We start from the raw sequence: 19999 nt of genomic DNA, 5'->3' as shown, positions 1-19999 counted from the left end.
ATTCCAACCAGCCAGTTCGGGTCACGCCTTCGCTTGCACTTAAATACCGCAAAATTGCTCTATTTAGATGGCTTCGTTGAACCTTTGTAATACTAGTAAATACTATCATTACTATGCCAGTGGGGTGATTCACTAACTCAGTGATCAACACCGAATGAGAGCCACCGAGCATGTTTATGTTTGCCATATTTATTTTTAATCCACTGATTTTTTTATAGTCAAAGTCAAAGTCAAATGATTTATTCAAAATAGGTAATAAATTACTCTTGAAAAAATATATGAAAATATATTATAATATCGCCCAGTGAAGCAGCAATATAGAACCAACCAATGTCAAAAAGCGTCAAACAGTTAATCAGCAACCGATACTATTACTATGAAAAATGCTTTTAAAGTTTGAAACAAATAAACTTCCAAGCATTTTTAAAAAGTAGAGTAGGGTGTTCACACTACAGAGAAACAGCCAAGTATCCTGTTTATCGTAGATAGGCACCCTTTGTCCTACTGTCGCTAAAGTAACGTTCAAATATCTTTGTTTGTCATGCAAGTCTGTTAATTAATGTTGCGTTTAGGACACAAATGAAGCATTCGTATACATAATATTATTAACTATTATATTAACTGAAATCGTCCGTGGAATATGCTCCTTTGAAAATGTTATTATCATTAATTGCCTTTTTAACCGACTTCCAAAAAGGAGGTGGTTCTCAATTCGGCCCGTTTTTTCAAATGTACATTCGCCACACCTTGGTAGATTAACTTAACTTTTTTTTTTAATTTTTGAATTAAACTATACCTAGCTTTTGTCACTGAGAAATTTTTTTTCTTTCTACTGGTGAAAGAATTTTCAAAATCGGTTCAGTATTTCCAGAGATTGATTACCCCCTACAAACAAACTTACAAACTTTACCTCTTTATAATATTAGTAGACTAGCTTATGCTCGCAACTTCGTCCCCGTGGACTACATAAATTTCAACCCCATATTTCACCCCATTTGGAGTTGAATTTTCAAAAACCCCTTCTTAGCGTCACGTCATAATAGTAATCTGCATGCTAAATATTAGCCCACTCCGTCCAGTAGTTTCAGCTGTGAGTTGATAGATCAGTCAGTCAGCCAGTCAGTCAGTCACCTTTCGTTTCATATATTCAAGATAAATTACTCACTGAGATAAATCTTTTCCGTACAACACAACAAGTTATTTAATACAAACACGACCTAATTTATTATAACACGTGATAGTTAAAATTAACCTGATAATCTTAAATAGGTAATATCAAAGAACACGCGTAAAAAATAGGATAGGAATCTACTATCTACTATACAGATATCATGATTAGAGTGGCCATGTTAAGGATCAAAAAATTGGGATGAGAAAAAACGAAGCTAACTAACTTTGTCATAGCACATAAATCCTATTTAAATAAAAAATTGTCTGCACATCTACAATACGGTTTAATCTAAGAGTACAGTGTTTGACAACGAGTCAAATCAGTAACTTTTTATCAATCGTCAGTAACGATATTCTATGAAATACTGGAATGTGACGTACATCATAATAACGTACTTTTTTAGTTTAATCGATAATTTAAAATGGTTATTACACTTAAAACTAACAAAGGACGATGGATGGTGGATTTTATACGTATTTTGGAAGACCATTTAATAATCACTGAGAAATAATTTATTATTGATGTAGTCAAATACCCAATTCTTTCGTATTGTACACCTAATTCCACAAAATATGCAACTAAGGTGATACAATTATTATAATGGAATGTTTCCACGGGGACAAATCTAAATATTGGCTGACTGAATGATTGACTGATGACTGACTGATCTATCAACGCACAACTCAAGCTACTAGACGGATCGGGCTGAAGTTTGTGTAGTCCACGCAGACGAAAGCGTGGTCATAAGCTAATTATTATTTTATTAGGTTAGTTTTGTGAACTTTTTTGTACCTAATTAGGTTTTATCTTTTGTGGGATAATCTGCCGTGTGGTCACCCTGGGTTGGGATAATGAATGCGATGCCGTAGTTTTGTTTGTTTGTGCGTCCAACTGCAGCGCGTTAATAGCGGGCCAATTGGGGACGATCGCCATTAGGGACGGGCTAATTAGGAAGCGGAACGGGCATCATGATCAACCCATACAAACTCACTACAAGCATGGGTCTCTTCTCAGAATGAAAAGGGTATTGTCATAGTTCACCACCGCGCTGACCAAGTGCGGATTGGCAGACTTCACACTTTTTAGGGTTCCGTACCTCAAAAGGAAAAACGGAACCCTTATAGGATCACTTTGTTGTCTGTCTGTCTGTCCGTCGTGTCTATCAAGAAAACCTATAGGGTACTTGACCCGTTGACCTAGAATCATGAAGTTTGGTTGGTAGGTAGGTCTGATAGACAAGTAAAGGAATAAATCCGAAAACCGTGAATTTGTGGTTACATTACAGAAAAAAAAAATTAAATGTGTTCATGAACAAATGTTAGTATGTATTTTCAATTTTCAAAGTTAGATATCTATACCAAGTGGGGTATCATATGAAAGGGATTTACTTGTATATTCTACTAGCTTATGCTCGCGACTTCGTCCGCGTGGACTACACAAATTTCAAGCCTCTATTTCACCCCCTTAGGGGTTGAATTTTCAAAAATCCTGTCTTAGCGGATACCTACGCTACGTCATAATAGCTATCTGCATGCCAAATTTCAGCCCGAACTGTGTAAGTAGTAGTTTGAGCTGTGCGTCGATGGATCAAGTCAGTTTTCCGATTATATATTGAGATTTAACCCCGCTAAAGGCTATGCAACGTGTCCGGAGGCTGTGCCAGTGATCTAAAGCGCCGCCGCATCCTGCGCCGGGCATGATGCCCGTGCGTTAGTTAATGTCGTTAATAACGGCGCACACGCACTGTCGGGCGGCGACGCACTTCGCTCAATGAGGTCCCGACCACTATTATAATGTGAGGACCAACAATTTATGAGATTAAACGCTGTCATCATCTTGAAGCTGTGATAGCTTAGTGGTTAGGAGTTAGGACGTCCGCCTTCTAATCGGAGGTCGGGGGTTCGATCCCGGGCATGCATCGCTAACTTTTCGGAGTTATGTGCGTTTTAAGTAATTAAATATCACTTGCTCGATGAGATCCCGACCACTATTATAATGTGAGGACCAACAATTTATGAGATTAAACGCTGTCGTCATCTTGAAGCTGTGATAGCCTAGTAGTTAGGAGGTAGGACGTCCGCCTTCTAATCGGAGGTCGGGGGTTCGATCCCGGGCATGCATCTCTAACTTTTCGGAGTTATGTGCGTTTTAAGTAATTAAATATCTCTTGCTCAATGAGATCCCGACCACTATTATAATGTGAGGACCAAGAATTTATGAGATTAAACGCTGTCATCATCTTGAAGCTGTGATAGCCTAGTGGTAAGACGTCCGCCTTCTAATAGGAGGTCGTGGGTTCGATCCCGGGCACGCAGCTCTGAATTTTTGGAGTTATGTGCGTTCGGTGAAGGAAAACATCAAAAGGTTACCTGGTGGAGATTGCTCTGCGCAATAAGGCCGCCTTTACATACATTTATTATTAGTTTTTAGTTTCTTTGTTTTGTCTTGGTTATTTCATGTTTTGTGTGCAATAAAGTTTTCTATCTATCTATCTATCGTGAGGAAACCTGCATGCCTGAGATTTTTCTACAATGTTCTCAAAGGTGTGTGAAGTCTGCCAATCCGCACTTGGGCAGCGTGGTAGACTATGGCCAAAACCCTTCTCACTCTGAAAGGAGACCCGTGCTCTGTAGTGAGCCGGCGATGGTTAGCGATCTATAGACGAGCAAAAAACTAACGTTAGTTGTATGGGTGCGCCCCTAATTTTTTAAGTATTTATTGTTATAGCGGCAACAGAAATACATCATCTGTGAAAATTTCAACTGTCTAACTATCACGGTTCATGAGATCCAGCCTGGTGACAGACGGACAGACAGACGAACTGACAGCGGAGTCTTAGTAATAGGGTCCAGTTTTACCCTTTGGGCGTTTGTGCACTGATCGCGATGTTACAGTATAAAAGTGTTGTAGATTAATGATTACGAGTGTAGGTACTAGTAACTAGCCGCTAGCCGCTAGCCGCTAGCCGCTAGCGGGACTCGTAACAGTGACCTCTGATAAGACGTGCATAATTCATTTATCAGGCGGCTTGTTTTTCTTGACCCCCGGAATATGGGACACTGATTGTGAGCTTTACGTTCGTTACTTCACTTGTGCGATCATTGTGTATCGTCATCATTATTTCTTTTATTAGGGTTCCGTACCTCAAAAGAAAAAACGGACAGGTCTGATTGCAGCCAAGCGCTAGGTAGTCTATAAATAAATAAATAAAACCCTTGTAGGATCACTTTGTTGTCTGTCTGTCTTTTTGTCTCAAGAAATCTATAGGGTTGTTTAACCTATTTATATCCCGTTGACCTAGATATATGAAAGGCAGGTAGGTACGTCTTATAGGACACGTAAGGGGAAAAATTCGAAAACTGTGAATTTTTGGTTCGGTCTCAACGACAGAGATAATTCTCTAGAAATCCGCTAGGTATCTCCTTCTAAAGGTCGATTATTTTCTGCTGCGTACTGTACCTACCTACTTATTTATTTTAATTATTGCTCAAAACGCACATGGATCAGAAGGATGGTATTATATAATGGATATTATTGTATAAAAATGCAAGATACCTAGGTACTAGTTCGGCATATAAATTTAAAAAAAAAAAACGGAATGGTTACGTAGAATTTGAATATCGTACACCAATTTAGGGCACCGCCTACAGGAGTGCATTTACAACATTCGGGATCATATACAAACATCAATGCTATCTAAAATCTTCCTTATGTCTTTGTAATAGGGGTTATAATCCTAAACATGTCTATATCATTCCTGCGACTGTTTATACAATGTCACAATATGATTTTCAAGTGTTTATGGAAAGTTCATTGGGCATCGTTTTAAAATGTTTATTTTGATGATGCTCCTTCTTTGAAGGATCAAGATAAAGGGTTGAGCATCGATTTTATTTTCGTTTCAAGACCGATACTTGAATCCATAAGTCTTATTTCTTGAAGACTGTCTCCAACTTTTATTTTGTTTTTGATTTTTCCTTGAACTTTTTCTTTTTTATTATTAGTGTTATAAGTATTAGGTTAAGAATTTTTGATTTCATGTACTTAGATTAGGTATAATGGGGTTTTTTATAAATATAAAAGCCTCTAAATAAAAAAAGGTTGATAATTATAACATACAATAAAATCCAATACTAATAACCATTTTTTTTTTTGTCTTATGTAAATGGTTATTGGTATTGGATTGTATTTAGGTAGGTAGGATCTATAACAATAACGCTAAGTTTTTGCTAGCGTTCTGGTTAAATTATGTATAGCTAAGCAAGTTTTAATGTTTGCAAAACGAATCCGCTTTTATTTAGCGATGTGCATCTAAGCTACTTGTGCCCCAACAGGGGAGGGCCAAGGTCAGTCAGTGTAACATATCTGCCTAATTCGGCTGCAATCACAATCACGATCACGCCGGTAGTAAGGCGGTGGGCGGGCCTGACTGGGCCTGGTGACTCAGATCATCGGCCGACACTTCCAACATGGCAACATGTTCTTCTTTTATGAGTATATTCGTACTATCCAAACTAATCTCCGCCGGTCTTCTACACGGACCTTGTCTAATCGGCGGGGAACTACAACCGGCTACGGGAATTCGCGCACCATTGGCATAAGAGGCGAAGCAGCTCGGAGCGTGCAGGTGCCAGGCCGGCACCACGGAGGAGCAGCAGCGGAGATCACAGCTGTGTTAGTGACGTCTAGCCCCCAAGGGGGGAGAGTGAGCATAAGGGACAAGGAAAAGACAAAATAATTTGTAGGGAGTGAAGAAGGCGCCCCGGGAAAATGCCAAGAGCAAGTACCGAACGGGCGCCCTCCCGCGATTCGGCCCATATAACCGAGAGGTTGGTGGGGCCATGGGAGGTGGAGGGTTGTATCTAAACTGAGCGCAATTTCGTGCACCATTGGCATAAGAGGCGGAGCAGCTCGGAGCGTACAGGGTGCCAGGCCGGCCGGCACCAAGGAGGAGCAGCAGCGGGGATCTCAGCTGTGCTAGTGACGTCTAGCCCCCAAGGGGGGAGAGTGAGTATAAAGGACAAGGTAGAGACAAAATAATTTGCAGGGAGTCAAGAAGGCGCCCCGCGAAAATGCCAAGAGCAAGTACCGAACGGGCGCCCTCCCGCGATTCGGCCCATATAACCGAGAGGTTGGTGGGGCCATGGGAGGTGGAGGGTTGTATCCAAACTAATCTAAAATGAAGGCGCCCCGGGAAAATGCCAAGAGCAAGTACCGAACTGGCGCCCTCCCGCGATTCGGCCCATATAACCGAGAGGTTGGTGGGGCCACGGGAGGTGGAGGGTTGTCCCAGTTATTTAAACTAATCCTAACTCCAACTACTAGTGAGGAAGAGGATCCGATATACTACCAGGGAGAGTGACATAGGCTAGGTAAACTTTTTATCTCGGAAAATCAAAGAGTTACCACGAGATTTTCAAAAACCTTAATCTACGCGGATGAAGTCGCGGGCATCAGCTATTACCTGTAATAAGTTATGATTTCATCGATTTAATTTTTTACTTTAGATTTACTTCTATACCTTTTATTATCTAGCTTAGTTCAGTAGCTTAGTTCAGTAACTGTAAGAGGAATGTGCAACATCCACATAAACTCAAGAGAATTTCAGGATGTGAAGCGAAATAATGGACAAATAATTATTTGGGTGAAATGAAGAATTTAAAAAAATATTGTTTAGTATAACTATTGCTCTTTTGTAAAGACTTTGGAGAAGTTGAGAGTAGGTACCTACCTAGGTATACAGTTTGGATTTTCGCGGATCGGTTGTTCTTCGAAGAATTTAAAAATAAACTTATATTCGGACATAAAACAATTGTTATCAACGTGTATAATTAGCCGGGAATCAATGCATCACAACATACAGCGGCGATGTGATATCGAGGGGGAGGGGGGGAGGGGGGGGAGGGGGTGGAGGGGGTGGGGTCAAGGCATCGTGCCGAAATGATAACGCGGAGCGACGACCCGCCGCACTGGTGCTTGCATTATAAGTATTATTTACTAATATAATTAAGTATATATTTTAATGCCAAAACCATGGTGGCCTAGTGGTTAAGACGACCGCCTGCTATTTCAGACGTCCGGGGTTTGATCTCGGCCATGCACCTCACAGCACGGTTTGTTGCAGGGTGATGGTGGCGCGATGAGGCTGCTGCTAGTGTCGCTGGCGCTGCTCCTCGGCGCCGCGGCGGACCCGCGCCTGGGCAGCACGCCGCGCCCGCGCCACTGGCAACGCGGCGCACGCACGCTCTCTGACCGCGCTAACACACAGTTTGTTGGGTAAGTGTTGTAGGGCGATGAGGCTGCTGCTGCTGGACACAGGCCTCTTAGAGAAACTTCCACAATGCACAGCTCTGTACCACTTGAAACTCCACTTCACTTACTTCAGTCACTTCCGAGGACTGCGGGAGGGTGCGCACGCGTGGCACATGAGGCCGAGCTCTTCAGAAGTATGGCACTGACGAAGGAGGGGAGTGAGAGCGAGAAAATAACAGGAGAGGAAGTGCGTAACAGCAGACACTAAGAATGGTGACGGGAATCTCCTGTAACTGTGATGTCTGACCCAGAAAGGGGAGAAAGTCAAATAGAGACAAGGAAGCAGAAAGAAAAGAACTTGAAGAGAGTCAAGAAGGCGCCCCAGGAAACACGCCAAAGAGTATAACAAACGGGTGCTCTCCCACGGTAAGGCTCGTATAACCGCGAGTTTGGTGAGGCAATGGGAGCTAGTGGGTTGTACCACTTGAAATCAGTGCGTCCTCGAAACTCGCTTGATGACGTTGTTCGATGTGGGTGGTCTAAAACAGACGTCGTCTTTTTGTACAGGGCTGCTAAGCATCATGGGGTCGGGGCTCCAATTGTTATCATTCCTCTGAGCTTCGTGGTAACTACTTATTGCCATTACATGATTTCAGCTTCGCAACTCCTAGAATCGTATCAGTGAATATGACTTACTTGTGGTACGGAATAAAACAAAGAAAGAAAAAGAAAGAAAAGACGTTTATTTACAAAACTGTGCCACACATCACATCTTAAAACTAAGAGCTGGTTATTCCGGCGCTTCTTCCACCTGAGCATAAGCCCAACGCGCTTCAAGCAAAAGAAGCGCCGGAACAAACTGTCATGTATGGCACAACCCGAAAAAGGGTCCCAGCTCGGCATTATGCTGTATGCCTTGTTGCACAAGAACATACAGCGCTGATTTTCAGCTAAGGTATAGTATCAGAATAAGGGATAGTACCTACGGAATGTGGAAGAAATACGGTATCGACTAAGAAATGTAGCCATTTGTAATTCCGATTTCCTAATCTCATGTTTAAATAGTCCACGTATAAATCAAGATCGGCGCGCTCATGGAAACGGTCGCGAATCTGGCGCGGGATCGTCCGACTCCGAGGAAACGTGACTCACGCGCGGTGAGTGAGAGAATGTAGCCGCGCGCTAATCGCGGGTGCATCGATCCTGCACCACGTGGACGTACGATGAATATTTACTGTTTACAATGCTCTATGCAGTATTCGAAAGGCTAGTGTACACGGGGAGGTTTAAACGCGCCGCTAGCGCGCGTTACTTCGTCTTATTTTTTAAAATACAGGATAGACTTGCGCTTGACGACAATCATGTCGAAGTTGGAGCGCGCTTGCCTCTAAGATGTCTATTCACTCTTGCCTATACTTAAGTTCCCTAACCTCTCGCGCTGCCAAGGGTCACTGGTAGAGATAAGTGCTTCCCTGTCCACTTTTGCTCTCTTTTTCGAGTTATACGTGGCAGGAAACTCAGACGCCGGCAAGGGCGTTCCAAACCTAAGCGGTTCGTTTTAGAAACGTTGAGTATAAAATTTTCGTGCGAGTAGATTGGATGTTAACCACACAAGGAGGTCACTGCTTACGACTTCTTTGTCATAGGTTCATTTTGCGCACAGTTATTAGTAGCTAGTCCGGGAGACCACTGGTGCGGTTTCCGTTGGATCACTCGAAATCTCGCTCGTAGATGAAAAGATCACCTCGTTTGATAGCTACGAGCCTTTATGAACAAAAATAGCATGGTTCGAAATCTAATGTGACTATTGCAACATCTAAATAAATTAATAGAATTAAAAAACGCGTAAAATATGCGCAAGGGTCCTACAAAATAGAGCACCAGCCGTTCTAGTAGTTTCACTGCGTGAAAACTGTTCGTGTACACATACCCTAAGCGATGTCTGTTAACTTCAGATTTTACATCCGTGGAGCTAATTCTTGGTAAAGCTCTGCCGTATTATGGAAATCAGCGCGCTATCATTTGCAGGATGTTATACCATTATGGTTATTATAATGGGAGTTGTACTACAATTTGTTATCCTCGAGAGACGACGTTGTAATTGTAGAAATTTAAATTGTTTGAATTCAGACCTTAAGAACTCACGTTTAGATTTCGTTTCATACTTTTTAAATTTTTGTAAGAAAATTGGATACGTCATACGATCTTTGATTGCTCAGTCGTACGGAATTTTCAACACAATCAATAAGCTTGTTTGCGTCTCTTGCTGGACATAGGGCTTTCCGAAAGTGGTCCCACAAACACGGTCCTTCGCCTTCCCTACCCACTCAATTTCCGCTACATTCTTAAGGTCGTCAGTCCAGTGGGTTGGAAGTCATCCTACAGTGTGCTTGCTGGTACGCGGTCTCCACTCCAGAACACGTCTACCCCAGCGGCTATCGGTCAGCTCAAGAGCAGTTCATCTCGCTAACTCTTGAGCTGTGTCGGTTAGGTACATTGATTCTCCTACGTATTTCCTCGTTAGAGATTTTATCTCACAGAGAGACACCCAACGTTGAATGATCAATTACCAAAATGAAACACTATTAAATGTCACTAATACATAATATACCAGAATATAAGCATGGTAATAATTTCATAAGTCATAATTTTGGTGAATTTCTTAAACCGCTAACTACGCGCTTAATTTTTTAAACCATAAACTACCGCTATAAAACAATTACTTCATTTTATCACCTATTACAGTCCAAGACCCTATTGAGATTTAAGCAACTTTATAAGCACAACTTGGTGCTAAGAATTCGTTCACCTTCGGTAGGTAGGTTTCAACCAGAACACTTTCACGGTTCCCAAGATCACTAAATACGAAACATTCACACAATTATTAACCCTCCGTTATTATGTGACACGGCCTTGACAAAATAACCTGTCCCAGTGATCCTGGCTCCGTTCCGCTCTTTAGCTCCTCTGTTCTCTACAGTCAAGCTTCCGAAATTGAAACACAAACCGTGAAAATCAGCAATGCATGACCATTGACCACCCACGCCGTATTATCTTACTGTACGCTTACTACGAGATTGTATGTCTCACCAACGTTGATAGTATTCGAGTTTCGAAAACCTTCCGCATTATAGTAAACTGGATCTTGACTGCCTTGTTTTAAAGCTCAAGTTTGTCTACACATCTCCAGCCAGCGCTCCAAGCGGAAACGTTGCGGAAATTAAAATCAGTGGCATTGAAATTTTGAATTTAATTCAAGGCTTTTTAGGTCCATTTTACTTTGACGTTATTGTGTTTTGAATCTCGAATTCTAGCAACGTTGATGAGACGTAAAATCTTGTACTAAGCGTACGTACTGTAGTATTCGGCAGTGATACCTACTGGTTCAACTGCGGGACCTACTTTATTTATCTCTCTTATCTGGACTTCATTGAATATGTAATTTTTGCTCGCTATTAATGAATATGTCTTTATCATCTGCTTTACTTTTTAAAATTAAACTTGCTTTATCATTGTTTTACTTAAATGAAAAAATGACGAAGTCATTTAGTTAATATTTATATTGTCTTGGACTGTAGTAATAAAATGGAGTGATTTTTTGTAGAGCGGTAGTTTATGTGGCTAGAATTCATTATTAAAGAGAGAGAGAGATTATTAAAAAATCATGATTTGAACGTCACGCTGTACGGAAGGTGAATAATAGACGTCACAATCCGTAAACGACACTTTTTTCTTTGAGTCCGTGTAACTTTGAAACTACACAATTTGATGAAACCCTGGCAAATCATAGACACAGATATGTTTGTTTCTAAAACGCGTGGAGCGGTGGTTTAGAAATCTCCTTTGAAAACTATATTTTATAATTCTTATAGTTTTTACCTACACTTGGTAAAAACTATAAAAAATTATAAAATATAGTTTAAACTTTGTTTTCAAGGATTAAAGGAACCGGATCATATTTACTAATTATGCTTCCTAGGCATCCGAGTCTTGAATCAGCAATTTGACCTACATTGCGATCGTTTCAAAAACCGTAGCGAATTGATTATGATGCTTTAATTTGGACAGCTGATGAGACGTTACAAGGTTGCCGCTATCATTAACTACGTCGACACCTACTCGTGTACAAGTGTCGTTAGTTATTGCTTTATTACATAACTTATTTGTTTCGTAATACTTCGTAGCTACAGCTTTTGTTAAAGATACAAGTTAAGAAAGAAAGAAAGAAAGAAAGCAAATGCATTTATTTGTTGTTGCTGTCACAGATAAAAACAAAGTAGGTACAAATGTAACATTTTCATCTGTGACACCACCCCAAATGGGTGTACAGCTCAGCTTAATGTCTTGCATCATGCATATGCGTTAACACGCATTGACGCTGGTTTTCACCTGTGACCCGGGAGTTAGCCCTTGACTGCAATCTCACCTGGTGGTAAGTGATGATGCAGTCTAAGATGAAAGCGGGCTACTCTGGAAGGGGTATGACAGTTTTTATTAAACCCACACCCCTTTGGTTTCTACACGGCATCGTACGGGAACGCTAAATCGCGTGGCGGCACAGCTTTGCCGGTATGGTAGTAAATAGCCACGGCCGAAGCCTCCCACCAGACAAAAATATTTCAAGGATCTAACCGTGATAGCTTAGTGGTTAAGACATCCCCTCCTGAAGGTTGGAGGCTCGATCCCGGGTACACTCTAACTTTGTGGAGTAATGTGCGTTCAATTAAATATTACTTGTTTTAAGGCTGCGATAACACCTGATAGTTTTACTCACGTACTAGTTTACGTAGTTAATTGACAACTTACACAAATTTTCTATGATCCGCAGAAACAGGTCGAATCTGTATGGTGCAACATGCAGCATGTAAAATGCAAAGCCCGCCTTCCCACTGCTAAACATGGTGCGTGGTGGTGGTGCGTATTGCTTGCCTGTTGGCTGCTTTTTCTTGCATGTTTAGCAGTGGGAGGACGGGCGGTGCATTTCGCATGCTGCATGTTGCACCATACAGATTCGTCCTGTTTCAGCGGATTATAGCGAATTAAGCTTTTGGTTCATTGTATATCATGGACTTCCGCAAAATAACGCCTGCTTCTATATACAACTAAATGTACTTATTAGAATTTTTGGGATAAAAAGTAGCGTATGTCACTCTCTGGTCTTCAATTACTATACCTATGCAAAAATTCGCCTCGATCCGTTGCTTCGTCGCGACGTGATTGAAGGACAAACCAATGGCTCTATTTACTTTATCAGTATCTTATTGTATTTTTTTAACAATTTTTATGGTACCTAGTGTGTTTACCTACATTTAAAAATGATTGTATTTTGTTGCAGTCCGCACGTGTGCCGCTCCCGCAACAGCACGCATTGCTGTCCCGGATGGACGTCGAGGCCCAACTCTTTACTTTGTGTAGTTCGTAAGTTTTAAACAGACATGGCGAAACTTAAGGGTTCCTTGTTGACAATGGAACCCTAAAAAGAGCTAGTTCGATGTGCATTTTGCTGAAGTTCTACTTGTAATACAGAAACTTGAATATTGTATTTTCCTCTGGTTTCCAGCTCTGTGCCGGCCCGACTGCGGCTCGCCGGGCTCGTGCGTGGCGCCCAACATGTGCCGCTGTCCGGGCGGGGTCGAAGCGCCCACTTGCGGAGGAGGGGGACTTTACCCTTACCCTGGTGAGGAATACTTGGGTTAAGACTACGTCGACTACTTAGAGAAAAGGGTTTTTCATTGACTTTTACCTATTTAATTTAGTATTTAATCTAAATAAATAATAATTAATTAAAAATAGTTTCACGCGCACGCACGTACACACACACACACTCACTCACTCACACGCACACACACTGCACACACAAAAAAAACAAAAAACAAAAAACCAAAAATAACATGCTCTTAGTATACGATATTTAAAATAGAAATAAAAAATATTATTAGCAATTATAAGTACCTACTTAGTTGTTTTTAATTTTTAAGTAGTTGTCAATGTTTAATATAAATAATATTATGATTATGGGAAGACACTGCCTCCTGAAACACAGTTTACACTACCTCAGGAGGCAGGGCCTTACACTAAAGCTTGTTAAACTACATGTTTGTAAAGATATTAAAGATTTTATTTATTTATTTATTTATTTATTCATCTGAATGGTTTTTAGAGGATAAGTATAATACGCGACAGGTCAAGGCAATCGGGGTGGGGACGCCTCGCACACCCGGTGCGGGTGACGTGCGGGTGTGCGGGATGCCCCCCCCCCCCCCCCCCCCCCCCCCCCCGACTCATACCCCCATTGCCATTTCGACCTGTCGCGTACTATAAATATAAGAATAAGTTTAGTAATGTACTAAGCTCGTTAACAAACTGGTCCACCAGTTTGGCGATTGTCGTAAAATGTAACGTCTTTTAACTACTAGACTATCACGGCTCAGTAACCTGTACCCTTAGTACAAGATTTTACGTCTCACCAAACGAAACCAAATTCGAGAGTCGAAATACTTCCGCGTTACAGTAAAATGGACCTAAACAGCCTTGAATTGAAGTCAAATATTCAATGCCACTCATTTTAATTTCGCAATGTTTCCGCTTGGAGCGCTGGCTGTAGAAGTGTAGACAAACTTGAGCTTTAAAACAAGGCAATTAAGATCCAGTTTACTGTAACGCGGAAGTATTTCGACTCTCGAATTTGGTTTGGTTTGGTGAGGCGTAAAATCTTGTACTACGGGTACTGTACCTAATGCTTTTGTAAACCTAACAGTTTTACTTATAGAGAAGTTCGTTAGGGTTCTTCACTAATTTTGTTTAGACTTTAGAGCTTACCTAAATATTAATTTGAATGGTTGATATTTCACAGCAAGGACGAGGGGTGGATGTAGGAGAATTTGTATGAATGGCGGCACTTGCACAAATGGTAGCTGTTCCTGTGCTCCTGGCTGGAGCGGAGAATTTTGTACTGAACGTAAGCAATTACTTACAACTTTTAGATTCTTTTTATTCCTTGGATGTTCCTGGATACTTATTTTTCATTTATCTCGCTTGAGCATTTGTTGAGATACGTCTTTTTCGGTCTTTGCAAATCTTTGTCGGTAAAAAAGCGAGAAATCGTTGTTGCACTGACAAGAGTTAGATATGCTAGGATTGCAGGGTTTGTCTCACACAGTGGCGTAGCTAGATAACCAAGGGACCTGGGGTAATTAAAAAATGGAGCCCCACTGCTATCTAAACTGGTAATCTAGTAAGGTTTCTCAAAAAATATCTTTACTCAAATTCACAATAAAACCCACATCGATGAATAATAAAACGCATATATCGCTATTCATCAAATTGACAACACTGCTAACCCACAGAAATAATTTAGGGGAATTCCCTAGGTATAACTTCCGAATGTCAACTGAGTTGCCATTCCCGGGTTGCAACCTGTCATATCTTCTTCTTCTTCTATATATATAAAAGGAAAAGGTGACTGACTGACTGACTGACTGACTGACTGACTGATCTATCAACGCACAGCTCAAACTACTGGACGGATCGGGCTGAAATTCGGCATGCTGATAGCTATTATGACGTAGGCATCCGCTAAGAAAGGATTTTTGAAAATTCAACTCCTAAGGGGGTGAAATAGGGGTTTGAAATTTTGTAGTCCACGCGGACGAAGTTGCGAGCATAAGCTAGTTTATTTTATAAATGGGAGAAATTTTCAAAAGTTCAGTTCGATCAAGCATTTCTGGTAAGGATTCGAGGGCTCTCTTGAGGGCTTGAGGGTCCCGGGGCACTGCCCCGCCTAGCCCCTTCCTAGCTACGCCACTGGCCTCACACCTTGAGTTCAAAATTCTTGACAGTTTATCTTTAAAATGTATGAATGTTTCAGCAATTTGCCGCGAGCCGTGTCTGCACGGCGGAAGGTGTATAGCGCCCGACAGATGCGTGTGCTTTCATGGCCTTTCTGGTACACGCTGTGAAATTGACAGACGGACAGGTAAAATATTATCGTTAATATTTCTTATTTTACTTCTGGCTAGATTTTTTTTTTCCAAAAGTGAGCAATCGTTTCTTCTTAAATATATGAAAGGAAAAGGTAAATGACTGACTGTCTAACTGACCGACTGATCTACCAACGCACAGCTCATACTACCGGACGGATTGAGCTGAAATTTGGTATGTAGATAGCCTATTATGATGTAGACATCCGCTCAGAATGCATTTTTTGAATATTCAACCCCATGTTTTTTTTTTAATATTATAAAAAAGGTGACGTACTGACTGATCTATCAACTCACAGCTCGAACTACTGGACGGCTAATAGCTATTATAACATATGCATCCGCTATGAGAGGATTTTTGAACATTCAATCTCTAAGGGTTTGAAATAGGAGTTAAAACTTTGTGTAGTCCACGCGGACGAAGTCGCGGGCATAAGCTAGTTACGGTATATTATATGGGTTATTCATATTTAGAAAAATCGAATTTGGAAAAAGATAATTTTTGACCAAAGTTTCAGGTATAGCTTTGACTTTTTAATTTTTTTAGGGCCTTGCTACACTGACACAAGAGGAGCATTATGTACGGGAGCGTTAGAAGGAGTGGTTTGCACCAAGCAGCTGTGCTGTGCCACGGTGGGAGTGGCGTGGGGACATCCCTGTGAACGATGCGGGGACCTGGACTGTCCCACTGGGCATTTGAGGAATTTGGCTACCAAGGAGTGCCAGGTGAATTTGCATAGTTCGATATTCAACAATATTTAACATAATTCCGAGACATGGTCGCTAACTATGGGCCTCATAAAAAAGCTTAGAGTCACTCAGCGGGTGACTGAGAGAGCTATGCTTATTTCTCTACGTGATCAAATCAGTAATGAGGAGATCCGTAGGAGAACTAGAGTAACCGACGTAGCTCAATGGGTTGCGAAGCTGAAGTGGCAATAGGCAGGGCATATAGTTCGGAAAACCGAGATACGTACCTCAAGGAGAAGTTTAGTTTTCTTGGAGTGCAAACCGACATAAGATCCTGCCGAACCTTAATGTTAGAAACGCCGAGTCATAAAACGAAATTCTATGGCAACTCATTCACTGTGCGAGCTGTTGAACTTTGGAATGCACTACCATTGACCATACGGAAATCAAAGTCACTAGACTCCTTTAAAACTGCAGTGCAGAATCATTATCTTACAAACTGAAGACGACAATCATATTTGTTTCTCTTTAAGTACGATTATGGAGTATATATTAGTCTATTTTATTAGTATATTGGTATTATACATATTATTTAATACATGTATTAGTGGTTTATGTATTAGTATGTATCAGTTATTTGAATGTATGTTTATTAGTATATTACACACCACCTGCAATCTAATTTTCCTTATACTTTCCAATCTTCAAGGTTGCCTGGTAGAGATCGCTAATTAGCGATAAGGCCGCCTTTTGTATCTTCCTTCTGTCTGTGTTTTTTTTATTCTTTAATGTAATCCTTCTTGTGGTTGTGCAAATAAAGTGTATTTATTATTATTATTATACGTTGGGGTCTCAAGGTGCTGGAATGGCGACCTTGCACCGGAAGACGCAGCGTCGGTAGACCCATACGAGTCGTATGGAGTCCCTGGATTCAGGCGGTGCAAGACCGTGGCGTGTGTAAGTCCATACAAGGGACCTATGTCCAGCAGTGGACGTCTATCGGTTGATGATGATGATGATGATGATGATGATGATGATGATGATGATGATGATGATGATGATGATGATGATGATGATGATGATGATGATATTTACCACATCTAAAGAGTTTTGTACTTGGACTGAATGTAAGCAAAACTATTAGACACTATTGTCATCAAGCGCAAGCCAGTCGTGCAATAAAATAAATAAAATAATTGAACATTTCACTTGTATTGATTAGTCATAAAATCTACTTTGCAGGATATAGATGAATGTGCTGCTGTACCCGGTCTTTGCGAAGGAGGAAGATGTATCAACTCTATCGGGTCTTTCTCTTGCGAGTGCCCCCCGGGCCAGAGGAGGCATAGAGTCAGCAACAATTGTGAGGACATTGACGAGTGTGAGGACCCAGATATTTGTCCAGTAAGTTTTAAATTCATAGGTGAACCGCTTATAAAAGTGGAGGGAAAAACTGATGCCGGTTAGGATATGGAACGCCATGTTCCGTATTCTAACCGGCATCAGTTTTTCCCTCCGCTTTTAGGGTACCTTCAAGTCGAGACTGAATAGGCATCTTCTAGGCAAGCGTGCTCCATCTTAAGCTGCATCATCACACCCCGATAGGTCTGTTTGCAGCGAAGTGCTACCTAGTCTATAAATTAAAAAAAATTACTGAGGGTCAGAATTCAAAGTTTTCTTATAGTTGCTGCTCTAAATTTTCTACTCTTTTAACCTTAGTATACTTATTGTTTATGTTTTAGAACGGAAAATGTGTGAACACGGAAGGCGACTACTACTGTCTCTGCAACCCTCATTTCATTCCGAGTCCTGATAAGAAGTTTTGTATAGGTAACTACATATAAATCTTCAACCTTTCAATTTAGCAAAATTATAATAGTTAATTTTCTACCCATCATTACATGGAAATCATCATAAAATTTTGTTTGTGAGATGTTGAGTTCATTTTTCTGACGTCCTTACTTTCTCATGTCATTATCCATTTGGGCCAAGAAATTTTAACTGCCATTATTTTCTTGCTGATATTCTTTTTCATGAAGCATACTGAATCTCCATATTATTTTTCTAAATCGTTTTGGCACTAGACTAGGTTTTTAATCCTTATTCAAGTTATGTTTGTTTATTTCAGATGGTCGCGTGGGAAGTTGCTTTACGTATTTAGGAGATACAGGCGAATGTGCAGACAGACTGCCGATGCCACTTTCAAACAGAGATTGCTGTTGCGGTTACAACATGGGAAGAGCTTGGGGTGATCTGTGCACACCTTGCCCACCTAGAGGCTCAAGTAAGTCTTAACCAGAGTTTTCCTAAGGATTTCAAAAGCCATAACCTCCTGACTATAAGGTTGAAATCTATAGAACGCACTTTGACTTTGCTTAAACTTAAGTTTCAGTTAAAACGACACAGACTTATGCCAGTGGTATGGCGCTGTCTCGTTTTAACAGTGTCTTAAGTCTGAGCAAAGTCAAAGTGCGCTCTATAGATCTCAGCCTTAAACATAAGATTTGATTTTGGGCACTTTTAAATTGTGATTGCCTCTTTGAAGTAAACTTCCTAAGTCAAACCACCTGGATCTAAGATTTTGCGTGGTTCGTAAATGAACCTCGCCGAGTTTTTTAACACCCGGATTATAATTTATTTGCTTCTTGAAATCCCTTGGACGATCTAACCTATGGACTTGTAACGCGCCTAATATTCGAATAAAAATTTCTGTCACTTTTGGTGCGGGACGAGGAAACACTACATAGACAACATGACACACTCACTCAACAAAGTTTTGTGTCATTATTAACACACACATATCTAAATCTTCAACACTACTACATTATACGCACACTAATAAGTTATATACATCAACATACAAAGACATTACGAGTGTAAGACAGTCAAATTGATTTGCGATGCTACCGTATCGATATTTTAAAATATATCGATAGTTTTTCAGAAACAAAAGTAGAAGTAAGAATTTATTACTCGTATTTAATTACTTAAAACCAGTGTTTGATCAGCGTAGCGTATTCTTGCATACATTCACCTCACTTAATAGGTAATTATCCCAAAAACTAATAATGCAACGTAAAAATAAGAAAAATATTTATTTAAAAAATATGCACATACTTTTTTACTTATTTTATATCATTTTTAATCTTTTGTATTTTTTTATATAACGAAATTTTCATTTAAAATTTCGATAGTGAAAATGTGCTTATTAATGACCTTGGACGATCTAACCTAGGTTAGATCGTCCAAGTTAATGACTTATATTATTATATAATACAAAATAAACCTGACCGCACAAAAGCCTACCAAACATAATTAGTAGGTATATCAATCAATAAAATGTTTTTTTCTTTCCAATCAATCATTTATTTATTGCACATTGGGTTTACATGGTAATTCCAATATGGTGTACTCTTTGTCCAAAAAAATTAAACGTAAGTTATTAAATATTACACGTAGGTATTGCCCTTACAAATTAGCAATGCAAAAATTTTCTCAATACCTGCCGCTTTTACCCCACAGCAAAATTCCATAAGACAGATATGATACTATGAAAATAAATTAGTAAACACACACGGTGGCCTCTTCTATTTTTAACACGTCATTATTTACCATTAGGTTAATGTTATGTATATTCTTGGCGATTCTCTCTGTAAAAATATCGAAATCTGTAAAAATAAAACGATTATGATAAATTATTACCTAATCCTCATCCTTGAGAAAGGTACACCTTTTAGCTACATATTACCCAGTTCAGCGACACCCTACCCCGTTTCTCGCCTATCACTAAAATTGCGTTGCTTTAATATTTTTTAAATGTATTAAGTACGTGAAATCACAGAAATCGACCAGTTTTATTACAAGTATAGGTAGCGAAAAAATTGTGGTAATTAATAATAACTATTCT

At 40.2% G+C, this 19999-nt stretch overlaps 1 protein-coding gene across 1 annotated transcript in view; it reads left to right on the top strand.

The window, feature by feature from the left end:
* LOC117990003 (fibrillin-2-like) overlaps nucleotides 1-19999 on the top strand; it is a 79107-nt gene that overhangs the window by 19816 nt on the left and 39292 nt on the right. The window contains exons 2-10 of the mRNA XM_034977425.2: nucleotides 7296-7447; nucleotides 12759-12841; nucleotides 12984-13100; nucleotides 14277-14381; nucleotides 15291-15398; nucleotides 15950-16128; nucleotides 17335-17496; nucleotides 17835-17922; nucleotides 18221-18376. Coding sequence (XP_034833316.1) covers nucleotides 7296-7447; nucleotides 12759-12841; nucleotides 12984-13100; nucleotides 14277-14381; nucleotides 15291-15398; nucleotides 15950-16128; nucleotides 17335-17496; nucleotides 17835-17922; nucleotides 18221-18376 — 1150 coding nt within the window. The remainder of the gene's footprint in view (nucleotides 1-7295; nucleotides 7448-12758; nucleotides 12842-12983; nucleotides 13101-14276; nucleotides 14382-15290; nucleotides 15399-15949; nucleotides 16129-17334; nucleotides 17497-17834; nucleotides 17923-18220; nucleotides 18377-19999) is intronic.

This window comes from Maniola hyperantus, chromosome 17, assembly GCF_902806685.2.
Source record: "Maniola hyperantus chromosome 17, iAphHyp1.2, whole genome shotgun sequence".
Classification (NCBI taxonomy): Eukaryota; Metazoa; Arthropoda; class Insecta; order Lepidoptera; family Nymphalidae; genus Maniola; species Maniola hyperantus.
This window is presented reverse-complemented; position numbering and strand designations above follow the sequence as displayed.